At 53.3% G+C, this 23,235-nt stretch overlaps 1 protein-coding gene across 1 annotated transcript in view; it reads left to right on the forward strand.

The window, feature by feature from the left end:
- MYH9 (myosin heavy chain 9) overlaps positions 1-14,006 on the forward strand; it is an 89,071-nt gene extending 75,065 nt beyond the window's left edge. Inside the window, exons 25-41 of the mRNA XM_060164558.1 lie at positions 469-640; positions 1,426-1,638; positions 2,298-2,442; positions 3,656-3,862; positions 4,093-4,197; positions 4,523-4,675; positions 5,799-6,047; positions 7,000-7,212; positions 7,367-7,579; positions 7,880-8,041; positions 9,103-9,231; positions 10,520-10,608; positions 10,691-10,814; positions 11,112-11,320; positions 11,979-12,087; positions 12,193-12,365; positions 13,654-14,006. Coding sequence (XP_060020541.1) covers positions 469-640; positions 1,426-1,638; positions 2,298-2,442; positions 3,656-3,862; positions 4,093-4,197; positions 4,523-4,675; positions 5,799-6,047; positions 7,000-7,212; positions 7,367-7,579; positions 7,880-8,041; positions 9,103-9,231; positions 10,520-10,608; positions 10,691-10,814; positions 11,112-11,320; positions 11,979-12,087; positions 12,193-12,365; positions 13,654-13,771 — 2,783 coding nt within the window. The 3' untranslated portion in view covers positions 13,772-14,006. The remainder of the gene's footprint in view (positions 1-468; positions 641-1,425; positions 1,639-2,297; positions 2,443-3,655; positions 3,863-4,092; positions 4,198-4,522; positions 4,676-5,798; positions 6,048-6,999; positions 7,213-7,366; positions 7,580-7,879; positions 8,042-9,102; positions 9,232-10,519; positions 10,609-10,690; positions 10,815-11,111; positions 11,321-11,978; positions 12,088-12,192; positions 12,366-13,653) is intronic.
- Positions 14,007-23,235: the final 9,229 nt, after the last annotated feature.

Below are 23,235 nucleotides of genomic sequence, written 5' to 3' on the forward strand. Positions count from 1 at the left end.
CTACTCAGATGAGGCACAGAAAGTTAAGGACATCACCTAGGTGACGTCATAACAGGAGTCGTAAAGCCCATTGGACTCTGGTCCCGCTGTACCGTCTCCATAGAATTCATATAGGACAGATCCCTAATGTAAGTTCAGATTCATGCAGGACTAAATGTTATAATTTTTAGGGAGGCAGACATGGTGGAGCCTCAAAGGGAAACGAGGGAACTGTAAACATGAACTTTGGGGGAATAGTTCCCTTGGTGGGAAGGGTCAGTGGGTGGGGTTGGAGAGACAAGGACTTGGAAGCTTATGGTGACGTTCTTTCCCTTCATCCAGGAGTTGGGTATGAGGGTGAATCATGATCATTTAAACAGCACGGATGTTTTGTAACAAATATTTGGCATTTTATGTGAGATTTGAAGACAAAGACAGATCTGTAGCCACTGAGGGGTCTGTTCGCATCTCTCCATTCTTCCTTCTCAGAGCGCCTGCGAAGAGAGGAGAAGCAGCGTCAGGAGCTGGAGAAGACCCGCCGGAAGCTAGAAGGAGACTCCACGGACCTCAGTGACCAGATCGCCGAGCTGCAGGCTCAGATTGCTGAGCTCAAGATGCAGCTGGCCAAGAAAGAGGAGGAGCTCCAGGCTGCCCTGGCCAGGTGAGGGCCAGAGCATCAGCCAGCGCCCGCACTCTCAGCGTGCTCCCTGCTGTGGCTCTCGGTGCACCAGTGAACTGCGGGCACGCGCTCCGCTGTTGTCTTGGAAGCCAATTAATGACAAAACATCTTCTATTCACTAAAAGTGCAGTCTAAGGCTTCTCTGTCATTTGTAATCCCCCCAAAAATTCATCCACAACCCTAGTCATCCAATCATAGCAATTCTTTCCTTTCCTTTTTAAAATTTCATGGCTACAGGCATGCTTTTAAAAAATAGATTTTATTTTTCCAGGCATATTTAGATTCATAACAAAATTGAGCAGAAGTTATAGCGAATTCCCAAGTCCCCACGTGAACAGCCTCCCTCATTAGCAACCTCCCCCGCAAGAGTGATACGTTTGTTACAATTCATGAATGTGCACTGACACATCATTATCACCCAAAGTCGGAGCACATTTGTATTTCTACTTAGTTGCTGTAATCATGGACTGTAGCATTTTATTTCCTTTTTTTTTTTCAGTTAACATTTCATTTTTTTTTTAATGTTTAAAGGACTGAATCTTAATTTGGAAAATGAAATGATTCTTCTGTAGGTTTTTGAATTCTCAAAGTGGAATAGCGCTAAGTCTTCTGGATGCGTCAGATGTTTTCGCTGAGAAGAGCTCCTAAGGGCCATGATTATGACTGCCAGAAGTGGCTTTGGCTGCACCCTCTGAAGCCTTTTCTGCAGACTCTGCTCTCCGTAGGTGACAGTGACCTCGTCCTGATGTTGTTGCTCTCTTTGGCAGAGTGGAAGAAGAAGCCGCCCAGAAGAACATGGCCCTAAAGAAGATCCGGGAGCTGGAATCTCAGATTTCCGAACTCCAAGAAGACCTGGAGTCTGAGCGTGCTGCTAGGAATAAAGCTGAGAAGCAGAAACGGGACCTCGGGGAAGAGCTGGAGGCTCTAAAAACAGAGCTGGAGGACACTCTGGACTCCACGGCTGCCCAGCAGGAGCTCAGGTGTGTCTTGGGACCGACCGCCCCAGTCGCTGAGGGATAGGGGTGGTGGTGCAGGGAAGGGGAGGCTGTGGCCTGGGACGGATGGACCCCAAGTCTCTGCATACACACAGTGGCCTATTGTCATGGAGCAGAGAGCTCGGAAGCTGATGGTTCCTCAGCAGCTTCTCCCTAGAGTAGAAGAACTTGGCTTGGAGTTGGGGTGAGGCAAGGGTGGGCTTTAAAGCTGAAAGGCTACAGATGCCTCTACAAAGTGTGTCTGTGGGGAATTCCCTTGCAGTCCGGTGGTTGGGACGCTGCGCTCCCACTGCAGGGGGCACGAGTTCCATCCCTGTTGGGAAGCGAAGATCCTGCATGCCGCGGCCAAATAAATAAATTAATTAATTTAATTAATCTGCTTATAACTCACTCCTGGCTCCTCGTATTTAGAATAAAATCCAATTCCTTACATAAAAGGCCTACAGTACATTTAAAAAAAAAAAAAAGCGTGTCTGTGAGCCTGGGCTGTAGGATGGATGGCCATGGAGAGAGGCCAGCGGGCAGAAAGCTTCCTGGGGTGGCCAGTGCCCCTTGCTGGGTGCTCTCTGCTGCCACAGAAGAGCCCCAGGGCAGCACCGCTCCTGGATCCCTGGCCTCCCTCCTGAGGGCGTTTCTCTGTCCAGGTCCAAACGTGAACAGGAAGTGAACATCCTGAAGAAGACCCTCGAGGAGGAGGCAAAGACCCACGAGGCCCAGATCCAGGAGATGAGACAGAAGCACTCGCAGGCCGTGGAGGAGCTGGCAGAGCAGCTGGAGCAGACGAAGCGGGTGCGTGGGCCTCCCCAGGACTGGCTCCGTGAGGCTCTGCCACGGTCAGGGGGCCCTTGCAGAGTCTAGGCTCCAGCCCCTTGTGGCTGTGTGACTTGGGGATGTAGGTCCCTCTGTGCCTGAGTTTCCCCATCTGTAAGGGAGGCTGATGATAGCCCGTCTCCTACAATTAATGTGAGAGTTGGAGTCGGTAACATGTGAGGCACTTGGATAGTAAGGGCTCGGTAAGTTGTTCAGGAATCATTTATTCTCATTATTATCTTGTTCATCAACCTGCCAGACCAGAAAATTTCATGGAATTGGAGCGACTCTGAGTTTCAGAGGGCCATCGGGGTCCCCTTTTCTGAAGCCCGTCCCTTCTCTAGAACACCCCCAACAGGTGGTCAGTTGGAGTCTTCATGGGAGAACCCTGGGGACGTTGACCCCAGATGGTTTCTCGGCTGTGGCCGGGCAGTTTCTGAACAAGGCCAGTCCTGCATCCGGTGGCCTCCAGCTCACGGCCACCCTTGGTGGCAGCCCGAGAAGGCAGAGGCTCTTCCACATGGCAACCTGTACAATATTTTCAGAAACCTGCCTTGTCTACCTGTCTGCCTTCAATTTCCACCTGGTTCTGGGCAGGTTGAAGCCTTGCCTGGTCCTTTAGCTGTTTTCACCCAAAGTGACTTTGCATTCACGCTGGGTCCGGTTTACCCTTGAACTTGCCCGTGATGCTGTGGCCGGCTCGGTACAGACTAGATTGGGATTGTCGTGTTTATTCTGTAAACTCGGCTTTTGTGTTGTTTGGAAGAACATCACTGTGTTACTTTGAACATCAAATTTTCAAGAGGCTTTTCTGGAAGTCTACCTACGAACAATTATAATTTCCATCATCCTATAATAACAGCTAAAACCTTAACATCTGCAATGATGGCATCTTGCCCTTGGACGCTCCCTGAAGCCGGTGCAGGAGGCCGGGCAGGGATGGTGTGAGAGCTGGGGGAGCCCACGTGCCGGGTGTCCGGCCCCAGCTGGGTGCTGAGTTCACATCAGGCCCAAGCCTTCCGAGTCTGGGACCCTTGCCAGCTCGTCATCCCCCAGACTTGCCCAGTGTCGTTTTTGCTGCAAAGGCAGCCGATTCTGGGTCTGGATCGCTGGATCTTCGATGATGTTAGAAAGACCAGCCTCACGTCACAGGTGCCCCCTTTCACGTCTTCGCTTTTCTCCCCGCTGCCAGGTGAAAGCCAACCTCGAGAAGGCCAAGCAGACCCTGGAGAATGAGCGAGGGGAGCTGGCCAACGAGGTGAAGGTGCTACTTCAGGGCAAGGGGGACTCGGAGCACAAGCGCAAGAAGGTGGAGGCCCAGCTTCAGGAGCTGCAGGTCAAGTTCACCGAGGGGGAGCGCGTGCGCACGGAGCTGGCCGACAAGGTCTCCAAGCTGCAGGTGAGGCCTCCGCCGGACCTCCTGGGTCCTGGCCCACATCGCCAGGGCTCCCGCTCTTGTCTCTCTCTCTCTCTCTCTCTCTCTCTCTCTCTGTCTCTGCAACCTGGCTCAATCTGCGAGGCCTCTGGGGTTCAGCCTGTGACTCAGGTCCAGCATGGCCGAGAGAGCCGAGGTGGGACCCAAGCAGTCGTGGTCGAGCTCACGGGGCTTTGTCTCCCATCCGTGCGCAGGTCGAGCTGGACAATGTGACGGGTCTTCTCACCCAGTCGGACAGCAAGTCCAGCAAGCTCACCAAGGACTTCTCCAGTCTGGAGTCACAGCTGCAGGACACGCAGGTAAGGGCGGGACGGCTCCTGTGCCCGCACCGCATTAGCTGCCAGGCTTCTGGGTCTTTGTCTCAGAGCGTCCTCCCCTGCATCCGCGGGCTCTCTGCGTCCTTCCCTGCATCCGCGGGCTCTCTGCGTCCTCCCCTGCATCCGCGGCTCTCTGCGTCCTCCCCTGCATCCGCGGGCTCTCTGCGTCCTCCCGGCTCCTTGCCAGGTCTCTGCTGGCCACCCCCTGAATCCGAGGGACTGCTCCCCTCTTCCACCAAGGGTATGGGGACCGCGAGGCCCTGACGCTGCGGGTCCTGAGCCCCTGCCCTCCTTGTTCTCGGAGTAGGAGCTCCTGCAGGAGGAGAACCGGCAGAAGCTGAGTCTGAGCACCAAGCTGAAGCAGGTGGAGGACGAGAAGAACTCCTTAAAGGAGCAGCTGGAGGAGGAGGAGGAGGCCAAGCGGAACCTCGAGAAGCAGATCGCCACCCTCCACGCCCAGGTCCAGAGCTGGCTCCCTGCAAGATACCCCTGGGAACTGTGGGCTGGAGCCTGCAGGCTGGGGAGCTTCTGGTGGGGCGCCCACCTGGACTCCAGGGCACAGCCCTGCCGCTGGGTCCACCCAGGCCTCCCCGAGCTGGACACCTTCCCCTGGGGGAGCTCCTGCCCTCCCCAGACCAGGGCTCATGCCTGGGGTCCCCAAGGAGAATTTAGGAACCCATGAACTTGGGTGGAGGAGACGTACATCTTCATTTCACCAATCTCCAGCTGGCCTTCGGCGTTTTCTTCTGTTACGAATGTAGGCAACAAGCCGTGGCCCTCGCAGTGCCGGTGGCCTGTTCAGTAGAAACCACCGGTCATCGTGTCCGAGCTGAGGGCAGGCCTTGGGAAGGTCATCGTGCTCCTAGCCACTCAGGAGCCTGCTCTCTGCTGTGCTGATAAAGAAGCACGATGGTTACTGAACCACAGTCTTAAAAAATACCCGACACCTGCACTTTTCTATATTGGTTTCTTGGTAATCCTGCGTATTTTGCTTTGTGCAAGTTCAAACCTCGTTATGAGGAGGTCAGAGTCTTCTCTAGACTCTGAAAGGGTCCGGGGCCAAAGATAGACCAAGGGCCCTCTTCCGGATCCTGCCTTAGGACTTAAACGTGCCAGAAGGTCTGCACCAGGTCGGGGAGGGCACAGGGTGCCTGGGTGGCGGTAGGGAGTGTGGGCACCGTGTCAGCTGCGTGTCCAGATGCGAGGAGGGGGCTGCGCGACGGACGCCTGCAGGCAGGGGGCACTAGGCTGCTGCCTGGGGGAGGGGAGGAGGCTTCCCACTGTAGGCCTCCGTCTTGGTACGAGCGGCTGGTGCGGGTCACGACTGAGAGGCCTTGCCGAGCTGACCTGCGGTGTCCGCCTCCCCCGGGCTCTGTGCGCTAGGCACCGGCCCTCTGCAGAACCTCCATTCCCCTGGCCCCAGAGGGAGCGGGAAGTGGCTGGGGGAGCCGCCTCCGTAACTGGGTTGGTGCCCCATTCCTCCGCTGGCGGGTGGCAGGCCAGCTCCCAGCTGTCCCAGGTGTGGCCACGTTACCCGAGCAGGTGCCGTGCTGGGTGCCCCCTGACCCCTTGCTCCCGCCCAGGTCACCGACATGAGGAAGAAGGTGGAGGACGGCGTGGGGTGCCTGGAGACGGCCGAGGAGGCCAAGAGGAAGCTCCAGAAGGACCTGGAGGGGCTGAGCCAGCGCTACGAGGAGAAGGTGGCCGCTTACGACAAGCTGGAGAAGACTAAGACGCGGCTGCAGCAGGAGCTGGACGACCTGCTCGTGGACCTGGACCACCAGCGGCAGAGCGTCTCCAACCTGGAGAAGAAGCAGAAGAAGTTCGACCAGGTGGGTGTTGTTGGTGCTGCCACCGCCTCATGTCCTCCCCTCTGCAGACACCCTGCCTCGGGCAGGGGCCTCTGTCCGTCAGCCCAGCCCGGGGTCACCGTCACCAGCTCGGGAGGAGGCCCTGAGGGGCAGGCGCTCAGAGGGCCCTCCCGGATTCCAGCTCGTTGAGGCGCCTGGAAAGAAAGCGCTCACGATAGGTTTGGGAGCAACTTTTCCCCTTTCCTGGTTTTTTATGTTTTTCGAATCTTCTCTAATTAGAATTTTTCTTTATACGTTCATAGCTCTTGCTTACTCCAGGAGATCTGAGGCAGCTTACCGAGACGCAGGCAGTGGGGTGGGATAGAAAAATGGAATCGTGCAGTCTAAAGCGTTTCCCATCTGTCCCATTTAAGAAATAAGTCCATGGAATAAAGAGGTGCTGCAGCAAAGGGAAGGGGGAGGGGGGAAAATAAGATGATACGGTCAGGGTGGGCCAGCGCAGGGAAAAGATGCCGCACGTCCTTGGAGGGGGGCCACAAGGGATTCGCGCCTCCGCGCAGCCAGATTCGCTTTCTTTTCAAGGTAAACACCAACCAGTCATTCAGGAAAACCAGGGGCTTTCCGGGTCCTGAGGGTGAAATATTTACTGCCTGTGGGTTCTCCCGGAAGGGGCACTGAGTGTCATAAAGAACCTCGGTTACTAAGTGATAAAAGTTACACAGACTCCAGTGGGTTGTGGCAGAGGCCATCTCCACCTCCGTCTGCTTATGAGGACACGCTGCACAGCACGTGTCACAATCGGAAGCAGCGGCTCGCTGCTCTCCTTGGTCCCCCTCCCCCCAGTCCTGGCCCCTGGGACCCTCCTTCCCCAGGGAGTTCGGGCCCAGATGCTTTACCTGCCAGAGACCAGCAGGCCCTGAGCTCTTTCTGAGAGCCGGTTGCTCGAGCCTCATGGTGCCCTTCTGTCTCCCAGCTCCTGGCCGAGGAGAAGACCATCTCCGCCAAGTACGCAGAGGAGCGCGACCGGGCAGAGGCCGAGGCCCGGGAGAAGGAGACCAAGGCGCTGTCTCTGGCCCGGGCTCTGGAGGAGGCCGTGGAGCAGAAGGCGGAGCTGGAGCGGCTCAACAAGCAATTCCGTGCAGAGATGGAGGACCTCATGAGCTCCAAGGACGACGTCGGCAAGAGCGTGAGTCCCCGAGCCCACGGCCGGCACTGGGGCGGGGGTGGGGGGGGAGGGAGATGGCCTCAGGACGCGAAGGATTAGGGGCTCACGGACACTGAGGCTGGGGACCTGGGGGCCTTGCGCCCCTCTGTTCCTGACCGCATCCCCTCGGCGGCAGGTCCACGAGCTGGAGAAGTCCAAGCGGGCCCTGGAGCAGCAGGTGGAGGAGATGAAGACCCAGCTCGAGGAGCTGGAGGACGAGCTGCAGGCCACCGAGGACGCCAAGCTGCGGCTGGAGGTGAACCTGCAGGCCATGAAGGCCCAGTTCGAGCGGGACCTGCAGGGCCGCGACGAGCAGAGCGAGGAGAAGAAGAAGCAGCTGGTCAGACAGGTGCGGACGGCCCTCCCGCTCCCCTGGGCAGAGACGGGCAGGGAGCCCCGGGTTCTGGGGGCTCCTTTCTCCTTCCGCCGGGACTGGGGGAGTCCCCTGATTACGCCCTCCACGTCCTCACATTCCAATCCTCTGCCTGGAGGTCAGTGACCCCCTCTACTAGGGTTTTATGGTCAGGAGTCCTCCCTGTCCCTGGACGCCCCGTGGACGCCACGGGACTGGACCAAGCCCACCCGGGCCATGAGCTGAGGCAGGGTCTGTGGGTACGTCCGGTTTCCTGAGCCGTTGGCATCGCCCCAGGTGCGGGAGATGGAAACTGAGCTGGAGGATGAGAGGAAGCAGCGCTCGATGGCCGTAGCTGCTCGGAAGAAGCTGGAGATGGACCTGAAGGACCTGGAGGCCCACATCGACTCGGCCAACAAGAACCGGGACGAAGCCATCAAACAGCTGCGGAAGCTGCAGGTGAGCTCAGGCTGGACCCAACCAGATCCGGCCGCACATGGCAGCGCTGGGCTCAGCACGGGGCTGGGACACTAGTGGGGTGGCCGGTGAATGCTGGGAAGTGCCGCGTTGCCCTCCCCGAGGAAGGTCTTGGGTGCCTTTAGCTCCATCTCCCAGATGGAGACCCAGAAGCTGAGCAGAAACAAACTAGTCAGAAGCAAACTTGCAGTAAGATTGTTGTCTTTGAGTGAAACAAACAAGTGTAAACCTAGAAATGCAATGGCGTTATAGTCACTTAGTGGCAGATTTCTAGGATAAACCAGACGTGACCCATCCCAGCCTTAACGGACAATGGTGGAAGTTTCCAAGCTGATGGTTCAGAGAAGCAGCTCGGAGCACAGAACACATACTTGGCCTCATCAGTAATGAAAGAATAATAAGTTTAAGAAACCAGCTCTGAGATGCCACATCATATCCAGCAAACCGGCAACAATAAGAACGAGTGTAAACACTGGTGTTTGCGAGGTCGTAGGGCATAGGTGCTCTCATTGCGGTGGCCACTCTACCTGGTACCACTTGGCCGTGCCCAGCAAGGGTTGTATCCTTTGGCCTGGGGAATCCCAATTTGGGATTTATCTCCAAAAGGGAAAAAAACACAACTATTTCCCAAGATCTTCAGAGTTAAAACAAATCACCAGTGAACAAAGGACACGTGACTGCGCCATGTTGCCGGGACTAACCTGGCAGGTGGCCGTTGACCTGGAGCAGTGGGGATGGCCCCAGAGTGCGGGATCCAAGTCAACAGGAGGCGGTAGAAAGTAAACAAAAACATGGCTGGACTAATACCCACCCGGGGACTAACGCTGCCGCAGGTGTGCTTTGTAGATCCTAACAGTCAAAAGCGTGTAAAGATGGTATAGAATAAAGGGAAGCTGTGTCTTTCCTCTTTTGCCCTTTTATAGCCATGTTGGTTGAATGTGGCCACAGGCTGAGGCCCAGCCGTCGGTCCCTGTCGGCGGGCACTGTGTGGGCACACGGGAGCGGTGGGACAGTGGCACCAAGTCTCTCCTCCCCGCCCTCAGGCCCAGATGAAGGACTGCGTGCGGGAGCTGGAGGACACGCGCGCCTCCCGCGAGGAGATCCTGGCGCAGGCCAAGGAGAACGAGAAGAAGCTGAAGAGCATGGAGGCCGAGATGATCCAGCTGCAGGAGGTGGGCCGGGCCGGAGCAGGGCGCTCGGGGCCTCCACCCACCTGCCGGGGCCACCCGGGCAGACCTGGAAGAACGGCCAAGCTCCAGCGATGGGCCGGTGTGGTTCTTGCTTTCTGAAAGAATTGCCCCTCGGGGTTTCATGAAGTAGCAAGGCTCCCTGGTGTGATTAGAACGTGTGTGGGTGTGGGTGTGGGGGTGTGTGTGTGTGTGTGTGTGTGTGTGTGTGTGTGAATTAACTCGTCACCTCCTGGGGCCGGCTCCCTCGCGTGAATCACCACCACCTGTGGTGACTTCCTGCCTGGCGAGGAGGGGTCCCTCCCAGAGGCTTACGGCGCCTTGTCCTCACACGAGGCAGGTCGGGAAAGCGTCCCCAGGCTCTAGGCAGCCTTCTGCCTTGATGATGCTGGCTACCCAGTTGCTCCTAGCTGGGCCAGACATCCAGGCTCTCCTCGTCTGCCCTGACCAGACCGGCTGTGCCCTCCTGCACACGTGGGTCTCTGGTGAGGCCGCCTCACCCTCAGGGTGAAGCCCTTGCCCCCGCCGGCTTTCAGAGCCCCACACTGTGGCCTTAACTCACGTCTTTGTCCTGTCACCCCTGCTTCCTGTCTGCCTGGAAGGTAGAGGGACCAGCATCCCGTCAGGCCAGGATGATTTCCTGTTTCTTGCAACATCCCCGGCACCTGGCTTAGTTTTTATTTTATTTATTTATTTATTTATTTATTTATATTTTTGGCTGCGTTGGGTCTTTGTGGCTGTGCGCAGGCGTTTCTCTAGTTGCGGCGAGCCGGGGCTACTCCTCGTTGCGGTGCACGGGCTTCTCATTGCGGTGGCTTCTCTTGTTGCGAAGCACGGGCTCTAGGTGCGCGGGCTTCAGTAGTTGCGGCGCGCGGGCTCAGTAGTTGCGGCGCGCGGGCTCAGTAGTTGTGGCTCGCGGGCTCTTGAATGCAGGCTCAGTACCTGTGGCGCACGGGCTTACCTGCTCCGCGGCATGTGGGATCCTCCCAGACCAGGGCTCGAACCCGTGTCCCCTGCATTGGCAGGCGGATTCTTAACCACTGCGCCACCAGGGAAGCCCTGGCTTAGTTCTTAGCGCTTAGGTATGGGGCTGTGTGATCATACGGCGCCTCAGCTGTGGCCTCAGAGGGGCTCCTGGGAACGGGCTTCGTGGAGGAGGCAGGCCTGGGAAGGGGTTTGGGAAGAGGGGGCCAGGGGCTCAGAGTGCCGGGAACAGAGGAGGGCTGTTGGCTGCGGGCGGCCCCGGCGGGTCACATTCGGGTTCCCGTGGCAGGACCTGGCAGCTGCCGAGCGCGCCAAGCGCCAGGCCCAGCAGGAGCGGGACGAGCTGGCCGACGAGATGGCCAACAGCAGCGGCAAAGGGTGAGCCGGCGCGAGCGCGAGCGGGTGCGGGGTTCCCCGCTCTGGTTCGGCCCCTCTCACCTCCCCCCCCCCCACTCCCCAGTGCCCTGGCGCTGGAGGAGAAGCGGCGCCTGGAGGCCCGCATCGCACAGCTGGAGGAGGAGCTGGAGGAGGAGCAGGGCAACACAGAGCTGGTGAACGACAGGCTGAAGAAGGCCAACCTGCAGGTGAGCGGCGGGGCTCTCTGCGCACCAGGGCCCCCTCGGTGACGCGGGTGGGCCTCCCCAGTGGCAGAGGCAGAGGCGGCCGCCCCCTGATGCTTAGGGGACGATGTCCTGGTGCCTGCACTGGCTCCTTGGTTCCTCTGTCTTGGGCACTGAGCTGCTTCTGGACCCTTTACGCTGGGCAGCTCCCTCTTGTGGGAAGGCCTAGTGATCAGGGGCCCTGCAGGGTCCAGCTGCCCCTCCTCTGCCCCCGGCCGGGATCCCCGCCTTCCTCAAGGTCACCAGCCCTTCTTCCCACAGATCGACCAGATCAACACCGACCTGAACCTGGAGCGCAGTCACGCCCAGAAGAACGAGAACGCGCGGCAGCAGCTGGAGCGCCAGAACAAGGAGCTCAAGGTCAAGCTGCAGGAGATGGAGGGCACTGTCAAGTCCAAGTACAAGGCCTCCATCACCGCCCTCGAGGCCAAGATCGCACAGCTGGAGGAGCAGCTGGACAACGAGACCAAGTGGGTGCCCCTCGCCCGTCACCTGGCACCATCTGCCGGCTCCTCTGTGTGCCCATCCCTGAGACTGTTTCCCCCCATCCTGACGGGGCTCTCATCCCTTTCCCTGGGGCCTTTTGCCGGGGCTTGTGGAGTTTGAATAGGACCCACAGCCCACTTCTAAAGTTGGGGAGCCTGATGACTCTCTGAGGGCTGAATCCAAGAGGTGGGGTTCCCACCCACCTGGGCAGCCCATCTGTGGGCTCAACAAGACGGAGACTTCTCTGGGGGTAATGGGGGTCAGTCTTCCTTTTTGCTTTTTCTTTGGCTGCACTGGGCAGCATGTGCGATCTTAGTTCCCTTGACCAGGGATTGAACCCGTGCCCCCTGCACTGGAAGTTCAGAGTCTTTAACCACTGGATCGCCAGGGAAGTCCTCTTTTTCCTCGCTTTATATGTGCTCTCTGAGATGTGTCAGTTCCCTTCCCTGAACCTCAGTTTCCTTATCTGTGAAATGGGGCTAAGCCCAGTGCCTTCATAAGAGTGTTCAGTAAAGGCGGTCTACCTTAGCATCAGGGGAAGTACCAGTGGGGCCCGGGAATGGGTGGCCCGGCCTGTGGATTTGTCGGCCAGACCTTCCGAAAGAGGGTGCCCCCCTGAGCCTCTGTGTTCATGCCTTTCAGGGAGCGCCAGGCGGCTTCCAAGCAGGTGCGTCGGGCCGAGAAGAAGCTGAAGGATGTGTTGCTGCAGGTGGATGATGAGCGGAGAAGCGCCGAGCAGTACAAGGACCAGGTGTGTTGGTGGCGGAGCGGGGCCCTGCCCCTTGGCGGCTGAGGGCGGGGAGGGCCACAGGCATGTGGGGTCGTGACCGGGGCCCCTGGCCACGCATCTCCGCAGGCGGACAAGGCGTCTACCCGCCTGAAGCAGCTCAAGCGGCAGCTGGAGGAGGCTGAGGAAGAGGCCCAGCGGGCTAACGCCTCCCGCCGGAAACTGCAGCGTGAGCTGGAGGATGCCACGGAGACTGCGGATGCCATGAACCGCGAGGTCAGCTCCCTCAAGAACAAGCTCAGGTGAGCCCCGCCGGCCCCACCCGCCCCTTCACAGGACCCTTTCTCCTTCAAAAAGTTAGTTTGTCCTGAAGAGCAGAATTTGGAAAATGAGGCTCCTATAAACTCAGTCACCTTTCTCAGCTAGATGTCAACGAGCGAGGTGCTTAATGATGCCGAGAAAGTGCCGGTCAGAGAGCCCTTCCTCGTTCTCCTTGTCTCCTGGGCTGTAGCCCGGCCTTTTTTTTTTTTTTCTTAAACTTACTTATTTATTTATTTATGGCCGTGCCGGGTCTTTGTTGCTGTGCGCGGGCTTTCTCTAGTTGTGGTGCGTGGGCTTTTCATTGCGGTGGCTTCTCTTGTTGCAGAGCACGGGCTCTAGGCACGTGGGCTTTAGTAGTTGTGGCACGTGGGCTCAGTAGTTGTGGCGCATGGGCTTAGTTGCTCCGTGGCGTGTGGGATCTTCCCGGACCAGGGATTGAACCCGTGTCCCCTACACTGGTAGGTGGATTCTCAACCACTGTGCCACCAGGGAGGTCCTAGCCCTGCCTTTTAAATAAACTCTCCGGGTGATTTCTTCCCGTCCTGCCTGAAGAGTCTGTTCCTGTCGCAGCGCTAAACCTGATGAGAACGTTTTCAGGTTTTGTCAACTGGAAGTTGCTTGAGGCAACCGGCCGGTCCCTGGCGCAGCTTTAGGCGCCGGGTGAATACGGGCATCTTCTAGCTCTGAACCAATGGAAAGGGCTGCTTGGCAATTCTCAAAGGAACGTCACATTCAGGCAGCATGAAATGGTTGAGGCAGAGGGTCTTCTTGGTCGAGATTCTCACTGCTTACCTCCTTTTCCCAGGGATCGTTTTTTAAAGCATAAAAGCAACAAGAGCAGACAGTCTGGTCAGTGTGTGATACCGATTTTCTTAGCGGGGACCGGAAGGAGACGCCTGTCTCTGTGCGCTGTACACAGTCATTGTGTGTCTCTTAGTTTCACCTGTTTGGTACTGAGTGTGGTCAGAGGGTGGCATTTTGCAGGGGCAGCTTCATCTGCTCTTGTGCCTCCCCGCTTTGAATCAGCCCCCATTACCTGACGGATTTTTGCTAGTGTTTTGGGTGAAAGTGGGAAGCTTCAGGCTGGGGGGGCAGGAGGGGACAGCCCTCCTGTCCCCGCTGGAGGCTGTGTTCCCGGAGGCCCCCCTCCCGCCGTTGCTTCTCCCCGTGGGATGTCAGGAGCTAGTTTCCTCTAAAGATCACTTCGAAACACATGAGCTGTACTGCGGCCGCCTGGCCAGCACTGCTGACCGCTGCCTCTGCCCCCAGGCGTGGGGACCTGCCGTTTGTCGTGCCCCGCCGAATGGCCCGGAAAGGTGCCGGCGACTGCTCGGACGAGGAGGTGGACGGCAAAGCCGACGCGGCTGAGGCCAAAGCTGCCGAGTAACAACTTCTTCTTCTGCTGCCCGAGACGGACGACAGCACCGACTCCACTTCCCCTTCCCAGCCCTGCAGCACCCCTCCTCCCTCCTGGGGCTGCTGTGACCGTGACCCCACCTCGTCCCCCCTGAGGCCAGGGGACCTCAGGCCTCACCTCCCCGCCCATCCCGCCAGGCCTCCTTGAAGGGCTTCCGGCTTCCTCTGCTGCAGCCTGCTCCCCTCCCCCCCTCCCCCCCCCCCCGCCCCCCGGAATCTAATACCAAAGAGTCAGGGTCCTGGGCCCTGGCCCGGGAACAGAGCGACCAGCAGTATCCCCCCCACCCCTTCCCTTGCCGAAAAGCACAAGATGGTGAGGTGAGGAGGGCGGGCCTCCGGGGATGGGCAAGAGAGTTTTCTACGAATCTATTTTTCTTCAGACTAAGGAGTTTTGCTAGCCCGACGCCCCAGAAGAGTTGTCACCTTCCCCCGCCTCCGCCACCCTCTCCCTTCTTTGCTGTTGGCAATCACACGCGGTGACCTCACACCCTCTGCCCCAGCGGCCCCCCACTCCCGTGGGCTCTGGGTGGTCCGGCATGAGCAGGCCCAGGGGGTCCACTTCTGTGCAGGGCACGGGAAGCTGGCGCGGGGAAGGAGGGGCGTTCCTCCCCACCCCTGCCGGGCAGCGCCGCCACCACCTTCCTGATTCTGAAATGTCTCAAGTGCAATGATGACCCCTTTCCCTCCTTTGCCGAGGGCAGCCCACCCCTGCTGCAGCAGGGCTTCTGGGCTGAGAAGACAGGGCCCAGGGGCCAAGCTGGAGAGGCCAGCCGTGGCCTCTTCCAACACTCTTGGGGACCAAATATATTTAATGGTTAAGGGACGTGTCCCGAGCCTGACAGCCAGAGCAGTGGAAAGGGCCAGGTGATCTCGAACCTACTCCAGGACTGGGGCCCGAGGGTAGCTGACCTGCACCGTTGACTCAGTATAATTCAAGACTCTGCCATCTGCACAGATATTTTTAAAACAAAAAAACAGTTGTCTTTTCTCCCTCTAACTGTAATAAATGGTAAAATTCCAAGTCTTTATCACTGCCTTTCCTTTGGAACCACGTCTAGAAGAGAGTAGCTTGTCCTACACTGGTCTACACTGGTGGCTGATCCCCGTATTCCTAACTGTTCTGTATATGCTGCATTTAGACTTACTTATGGCAAAAAAGGCATTTTTTTTTTTTTAAGGAAACAAACTCTCAAGAAATCATGAAGATATATAAAAGCTACATATGCCTAAAAAGCTCTGAATTCAGGTCCCAGTTGCTGTCACAAAGGAGTGAACAGAACTCCCACCCCTGCCCTTTTTTTATATAATGGAAGTGCCTTAGCATGGTTGCAGCCGCCACCACTACAGTGAGCTGGTTTACAGATGTTTTCCACTGAGCATCACAATAAAGACAACCTTGTGCTACGAGCCATGTGTCTGGGGGTGTCTCTGCGCCGGAGCAGGTGGCCTAGAAGGGACTGTACCTGGGCCACCTAGAAGGGACTGTACCTGGACCACCTAGAAGGGACTGTACCTGGGCCACCTAGAAGGGACTGTGCTTTGCTTCTGCAGCAGGCATCTACTTTGTGCAATTTCTGGAAGCTTCCAGGAATGCAGCTCGGCTGGGGCACAGGCTCCAGTAGGGAGTGACAGTCACGCAGAAAGGCAGGCTGGCCAGATTCAAGGATGCTAAGAGTGTCTCATAAATCTTGGTTCCTTTCAGTTACTGAGTACCTACTATGTGATGGACACTGAGCTGGCCTGGGGGATAGAGATACAAGGCCCAGGCGCTAACTTCCAGAAGCTTTCTTAGTCATCAGACGATGCAAAGCCTGTCCTATGGAGATCCATCCCAGGTACCATAGAAGGGGGAATGAGGGAGTCGGTGCCGAGGCCTGTGGGTACTGGGGCAGGGGCTCTTCACAGGACCGTCAGAGCCTTTGTTCCTCCCTTCTTCATGCTTTGAACAAAGGCTGAGCATAGACCAGGCCCCTTGCCAAGCGCTGGGAGCGCGAGGGCAGGGGAGACAGATGTCCCTGCAGTTGCAGGCAGGACGGGGGGCAGGCAAAGGCTCTCCTTAGAGAAGGGGTTTGGTGCCCACTTGATCCAAGGTGTGGACTCAGGCAGCAGGTCTGCATGCGGGCCCTCGGGGCCACTGTGTGGCTGGCCCGATTGCTAAGGAGAGCTGCAGGCTCCTAGACGGGGCACCCACCAGGCCTCCAGCAGCCCACCCATCCAGCCTCCGAGCAGGTGCACTTTCGGGCCCTGGGAAGGGAGCTGCAGGAGGTGGTGGGAGAGGCGGGTGGGCGCCAGCGCTGGAGCCTGGGGTGCCGCTTCCGTTGGAGGTTCTGGGCGGGGGGCCTTCCTCGCCGCTCCCAGCTTGCGGTGTCTCCAGCCTTCCTTGGCTCGTGGCCGCATCACTCCGGTCTCTGCCTCTGTCTCTTCGTGGCCTTCTACCCCTACGCTGCTCTCTCTGTGTGTCTCTTATAAGGATGCTAGTTGTTGGATTTAGTGCCCACTTAGAGAATCATCGTTGATCTCAAGATGTTTAACTTAAAGGATTTCCAAACACCCTTTTCCACATAAGGTCACATTCACAGGTTGCAGAGATGAGGTCACGGACATACATTTTTTTTTGGGGGGGAGCACCCATTGAACCCACTACAGGACCCAACAAATATCGGTTCTCCCCCCTTAAGGTCCTCTGGCTTGACTGTTCGCCTTGTGCAGGGGAAGTACTGGACCAGGTGCCAACCTCTGCCCACCAAGGGGGTGCGGTCCCCAGGGTTGCCTGACCGCCCACCATGCATGAGCATGAGAGCCCAGGGGCTACTGATTCCAAAGTCCCCTGTGGAAGGGAGGGGTCTTTGCTCGTCTCCAGCTGTCCACGTGCTCTCTGTGGAGGCTAAAGCTTGCTAATGCCCCTCCTCCTCCCAGCTTCTCTCTCATTACTCTTGGTCATCCCTCCTCTCTGCTGGGCCCTGAGGTGGACCGTTCACCCTGGTCCCAGCATGTTCTCACCTCTTCACTCGCGTCCACTGTGCTGTCAACTTTCCCACTGGTCTTCGACTGGTGGCATTAGAGACTTCCTCATCCCTAATTCTGACCAGTTGCTTATTTTTCCAAACAATTCCAAATCTTCCACCCGGACTATGGTTATGAACACAAGCGCTGGCTGCACATGGCCGGCACAGTGGTTCTGTGCTGAGAACGTTAATCCTATGTGGACAGTGCCAGGTCATTGCACAGGGCCATGTACAGGCAAGTGAAACTAGACGAATCACAAAAGAAGAGGGTAGAACTTATCACCTGGATTCCATCTTATTTCTCCTGGGGACCCCAGTGGGCTTTGCCAGTGACACCACTTTGACTTTTGGTATTGGAAGAGTCAGGGGTTTTTTTGGGTTTTTTTGCAGTCCGCGGGCCTCTCACTGTTGTGGCCTCTCCCGTTGCGGAGCACAGGCTCCAGATGCGCAGGCTCAGCGGCCATGGCTCACGGGCCCAGCCGCTCCGCGGCATGTGGGATCTTCCCGGACCGGGGCACGAACCCACGTCCCCTGCATCGGCAGGCGGACTCTCAACCACTGCGCCACCAGGGAAGCCCGGAAGAGTCAGTTTTTTTAAATTAGTTTATCAGTTAAATCTTGATTACTAATGGAAATGAAAGGGCGGGCATATGGATAATTAAAAATCGATGAACCGATGGAAGGGAGACAAGGTGGTGAAATAGAACGACCTTGAGCTCACTACCCCTCACGAGCACACCAAAAATCACAACTAACTGCTGAACAACTATCAATAAAAAAGACTGGGATCTACCAAAGAAAGATATTATACATCCAAAGACATAAAGGAGAAACCACAATGAGACAGTAGAAGGGGTGCACTTGAGATATAATCAACTCCCATCTCACCCAGGTGGGTGACTCACAAACTGGAGAATAATTATGTTGCAGAAGTTCTCCCACAGGAGCGAGAGCTCTGAGCCCCATGCCAGGCTCCCCAGCACAGGGGCCTGTCATTGGGAGGAGGAGCCCTTAGATAGTTTGGCTTTGAAGGCCAGTGGGGCTTGACTGCAGGAGCTCCACAGGACTGAGGGAAACGGTCTCCACTCTTGGAGGGTGCCCACAAGGTCTGGTGTGCACTGGGACTCAAGGCAAAGACAGTGACTCCATAGGAGCCTGGGCCAGACCCACCTGCTGGTCTTGGAGGGTCTCCTGGGGAGGCGGGGGCAGCTGTGGTTCTCTCTGGGGTCAAAAAATCTGGTGGCGGACATAGCAGGGAGTGTTCACCTACATGAACTCTGGCTGGAGGCCGACATCTTGGGTCCTTGGCCCCGAGACCTGGCCTCACCCCAGTGCTGGGATGCCTTAGGCCAAACAGCAAACGGGGCAGGAATACAGAACCACCTTGTCTTTAGACGGGCTACCTAAGGAATTCCTGAGCCCACAGCCATCTGTAGACACACCCCTTGATACAGCCCTGCTCACCAGAGGTCCATGACCCAGCTCCACTCACCAGTGGGCAGGTACCAGCCCCTCCCACCAGGAAGCCTGCACAAGGATCTAGACCAGCCTCACCCACCCAGGGGCAGACACCAGAAGCAAGAAACTACAATCCTGCAGCCTGTGGAACTGAGTGCACATACACACTCGGAACCTACCCTAGGACCAACTGGTTCCTGGCCCTTGGGTGATGAGAGGGGAGGATACTGCTGGGACACAGAGGGCATCCCCTATAGAGGGCCACTTCTCCAAGGTCAAGAAACATAACTCACCCAGTACATACATAAAAATATAAACAGAAATTTAAACAAAATGAGACAGCAAAGAAATATCTTCCAGATGAAGGAAGAAGATAAAATCCCAGGAGAACTAAGTGACGTGGAGATAGGCAATCTACCCAAGAAAGAGTTCAGAGTGATGATCGTACAGATGATCCAAGAACTTGGGAAAAGGATGGATGAGCAGAGCGAGAAGTTACAAGAAATTTTTAGGAAAGATAAAGAACAACCAGAGTGGAAGGATACAATAACTGAAATGAAAAATATACTAGAAGGAATCAATAGCAGAATAAATGAGGCAAAAGAATGAATCGGTAATCTGGAAGACAGAGTGGTAGAAATCACTGCTGTGGAACAGAATAAAGGAAAAAGAATGAAAAGAAATGAGGACCGTTTAAGAGACCTCTGGGACAATGTCAGAGGCACCAACACTTGCATTAGAGGGGTCCCAGAAGGAGAAGAGAGAGAAAGGGCCTCGGAAAATATTTGACGAGATAATAGCTGAAAACTTCCCTAACATGGGAAAGAAAAGAGTCACCCAAGTTCAGGAAGTGCATAGAGTCCCATACAGGGTTAACCCAGGGAGGAAAACGCTGAGACATGTAGTAATCAAATTGACAAAAATGAAAGAGAAAATATTAAAAGCAATAAGGGAAAAGCAACAAATAATATACGAGGGAATCCCCATAAGGTTATCAGCTGATTTTTCAGCAGAAACTCTGCAGGCCAGATGGGAGTGGCACAATATATTTAAAGTGATGAAAGGGGAAAACCTACAACCAAGAATACTCTTCCTAGCAAGACTCTCGTTTGGATTTGATGGAGAAATAAAAAGCTTTACAGACAAGCAAAAGCTAAAAGAATTCAGCACCAACAATCCATCTTTACAACAAATGCTAAAGGAACTTTTCTAAGGGAAGAGAAAAGACCACAACTAGAAACAAGAAAATTATGAATGGAAAAGCTCACCAGTAAAGGCAAACATATATTAAAGGTAGGAAATCATTCACATACAAATATGATATCAAAGCCAGTAATCGTGATATGAGGAGAGTACAAATGCAGGATATTTAAAATGCATTTGAAATTAAGAGCTCAGCAACTTAAAATGATTTTATGCTATACCAAAACCTCAGGGTAACGACAAACCAAAAATCTATAATAGATATGCACACAAAAAAGGAATCCAAACACGACACTAAAGATAGTTATCAAATCACAAGAGAACAAAAGAGGGAAGAGGAAAAGAAAGACCTATAAAAACAAATCCAAAACAATTAACAAAATGGCAATGAGAACATACATATTGATAGTTACCTTAAATGTAAACAGATTAATTGCTCCAACCAATAGACATAGACTGGCTGAATGGATACAAAAACAAGACCCATATATATGCTGTCTAAAAGAGACCCACTTCAGATCTAGAGACATACAGACTGAAAATGAGGGGATGGAAAAAGGTATTCCATGCAAATGGAAATCAAAAGAAAGCTGAGTAGCAATACTTATATCAGACAAAATAGACTTTATTTTATTTTTTTAAATTTTATTTATTGATTGATTGGCTGTGTCGGGTTTTAGTTGTGGCACACGGGATCTTCGTTGCAGCGTGTGGGATCTTTTGTTGTGGTGCATGGGCTCTTTGTTGTGGCACACAGGCTTCTCTCTAGTTGTGGCACGCGGGCTTAGTTGCACTGCCGCATGTGGGATCTTAGTTTCTCAACCAGGGATCGAACCCTCATCCCCTGCATTGGAAGGCAGATACTTAACCACTGGACCACCAGGGAAGTCCCAAAATAGACTTTAAAATAAAGACTGTTACAAGAGACAAAGAAGGACACTACATATGATCAAGGGATCACTGCAAGAAGAAGATATAACAATGGTAAATTTATATGCACCCAAGATAGCAGCACCTCAATACATAAGGCAAATGTTATCAGACATAAAAGGAGACATTGACGGTAACACAGTAATAGTGGGGGACTTTGAGTCCCCAGTTATGCCAATGGACAGATCATCCAGTGACAGAAAATTCATAAGGAAGCACAGGCCTTACATGACACATTAGTCCAGACGGACTTAACTGATATTTATAGAGCATTCCATCTGAAAGCAGCAGAATACACATTCTTTTTTTTTTTTTTTTTTTTTTGCTGTACGTGGGCCTCTCACTGTTGCGGCCTCTCCCGCTGCGGAGCACAGGCTCTGGACACACAGGTCCAGCAGCCACGGTTCATGGGCCCAGCCACTCTGCGGCACGTGGGATCCTCCCAGACCGGGGCATGAACCCGTGTCCCCTGCATCGGCAGGCGGACTCTCAACCACTGCGCCACCAGGGAAGCCCAGAACACACATTCTTTTCAGGTGTTCATGCAACTTTCTCCGGGATAGATCACATGCTGGGTCACAAAGCAAGCCTCAGTAAATTTTAGAAAACTGAAATCATATCAAGCATCTTTTCCAACCACAGTGCTGTGATATTAGAAATCAACTACAAGAAATAAACTGCAAAAAACACAAACATCTGGAAGCTAAACAATATGCTATTAAACAACCAATGGATCATTGAGGACATCAAAGAGGAAATCAAAAAATACCTAGAGACAAATGAAAGTGAAAACACAATGATCCAAAACCTAAGGACACAGCAAAACAGTTCTCAGAGGGAAGTTTATAGCAATACAAATTTACCTCAGGAAACAAGAGACGTCTTAAATAAATAACCTTACACCTAAAGCAGCTACAGAGAGAAGAACAAACAAAACTCAAAGTTAGTAAAAGGAAAGAAATCATAAAGATCGGAGCAGAAATAAATGAAATAGATACTAAAAAAAACAATAGAAAAGTTCAGTGAAACTAAAACCTGGTTCTTGGAAAAGATAAAGAAAATTGATAACCCTTTAGCCAGACTCATCAAGAAAAAAAGGGAGATCAATCAAATCAAAATCAAATTAATAAAGTCAGAAATGAAAAAGGAGAAGTTACAACCAACACCACAGAAATACAAAGGACCATAAGAGACTACTACAAGCAACTATATGCCAATAAAATGGACAACCAAGAAGAAATGGACAATTCTTAGAAAGGTATAATCTCCCAAGACTGAACTGGGAAGAAATAGAAAATATGAACAGACCAATTACGAGAACTGAAATTGAATCACTAATTTAAAAATTCCCAACAAACAAAAGTCCAGGACCAGATGGCTTCACAGGTAAATTCAACCAAACATTTAGAGGCACCATAACACCTATCCTTCTGAAACTATTCCAAAAAATTGCAGAGGAAGGAACACTTCCAAACTCACTTTATGAGGCTACCATCATCCTGGAAGCAGACAAAGATAGCACCAAAAAAGAAAATTACAGGTCAATATCACTGATGAACATAGACGCAAAAATCCTCAACAAAAGACTAGCAAATCCAATGATACATTAGAAGGATCATACACCATGATCAAGTGGGATTTATCCCAGGCATGCAAGGATTTTTCAATATCTTCAAATCAATCAGTGTGCTATACCACATCAACAAATTGAAGAATAAAAACCATATGATCATCTCAATAGATGCAGGAAAAGCTTTTGATAAAATTCAACATCCATGTATGATAAAAACTCTTCAGAAAGTGGGCATAAAGGGAAGCTACCTCAACATAATAAAGGCCATATATGACAAACCCACAGCTAACATCATACTCAATGGTAAAAAGCTGAAAGCGTTTCCTCTAAGATCCAGTCTTAAATGTAAGACCGATACTAGAAAAGTTCTAGATGAAAACATAGGCAGAACAACTCAGACATAAATTGCAGCAATATTTTTTGGTTCTGTCTCCCAGAGTAAAGGAAATAAAAACAAAAATAAACAAATGGGACATAATTAAACTTAAAAGATTTTGCACAGCAAAGGAAACCATAAATAAAACAAAAAGACAACCTACAAAATGGGAGAAAATATTTGCAAACGATGGGACCAACAAGGGATTAATTTCCAAAATGTACAAGCAGGTAATACAACTCAATACAAAAAAAAACAAAGAACACAATCAAAAAATGGGCAGAGGATCTAGACATTTCTCCAAAGAAGAAATACAGATGGCCAACAGGCACATGAAAAGATGCTCAACGTCACTAATCATCAGAGAAATCAAATCAAAACTACAATGAGGTATCACCTCACATCAGTCAGAATGTCTATCATCAAAAAATCTACAAATAATAAATGCTTGAGGGGGTGTGGAGGTAAAAGATCCCTCCTACACAGTTGGTGGGAATGTAAATTGGTGCAGCCACTATGGAGAACAATATGGAGGTTCCTTAAAAAACTAAAAATAGAGTTACCGTATGATCCTGCAATACCCCTCCTGGGCATATATCTGGAGAAAACTCTAATTTGAAAAGATAAATGCACCCCAGTGTTCATTGCAGCACTATTTACAACAGCCAAGACATGGAAGCAACCTAGATGTCCATCAACAGATGAATGGATAAAGATGTGGTATTTATATATGCAATGGAGTATTACTCAGCCATGAAAAAGAATGAAATAATGCCATTTGCATTATTTCGTGGATGGACCTAGAGATTATCATACTAAGTGAAGTAAGCCAGACAGAGAAAGAGAAATATCATAGGATATCACTTGTATGTGGAATCTAAAAAAAAAAG

This window comes from Lagenorhynchus albirostris, chromosome 11, assembly GCF_949774975.1.
Source record: "Lagenorhynchus albirostris chromosome 11, mLagAlb1.1, whole genome shotgun sequence".
NCBI lineage: Eukaryota > Metazoa > Chordata > Mammalia > Artiodactyla > Delphinidae > Lagenorhynchus > Lagenorhynchus albirostris.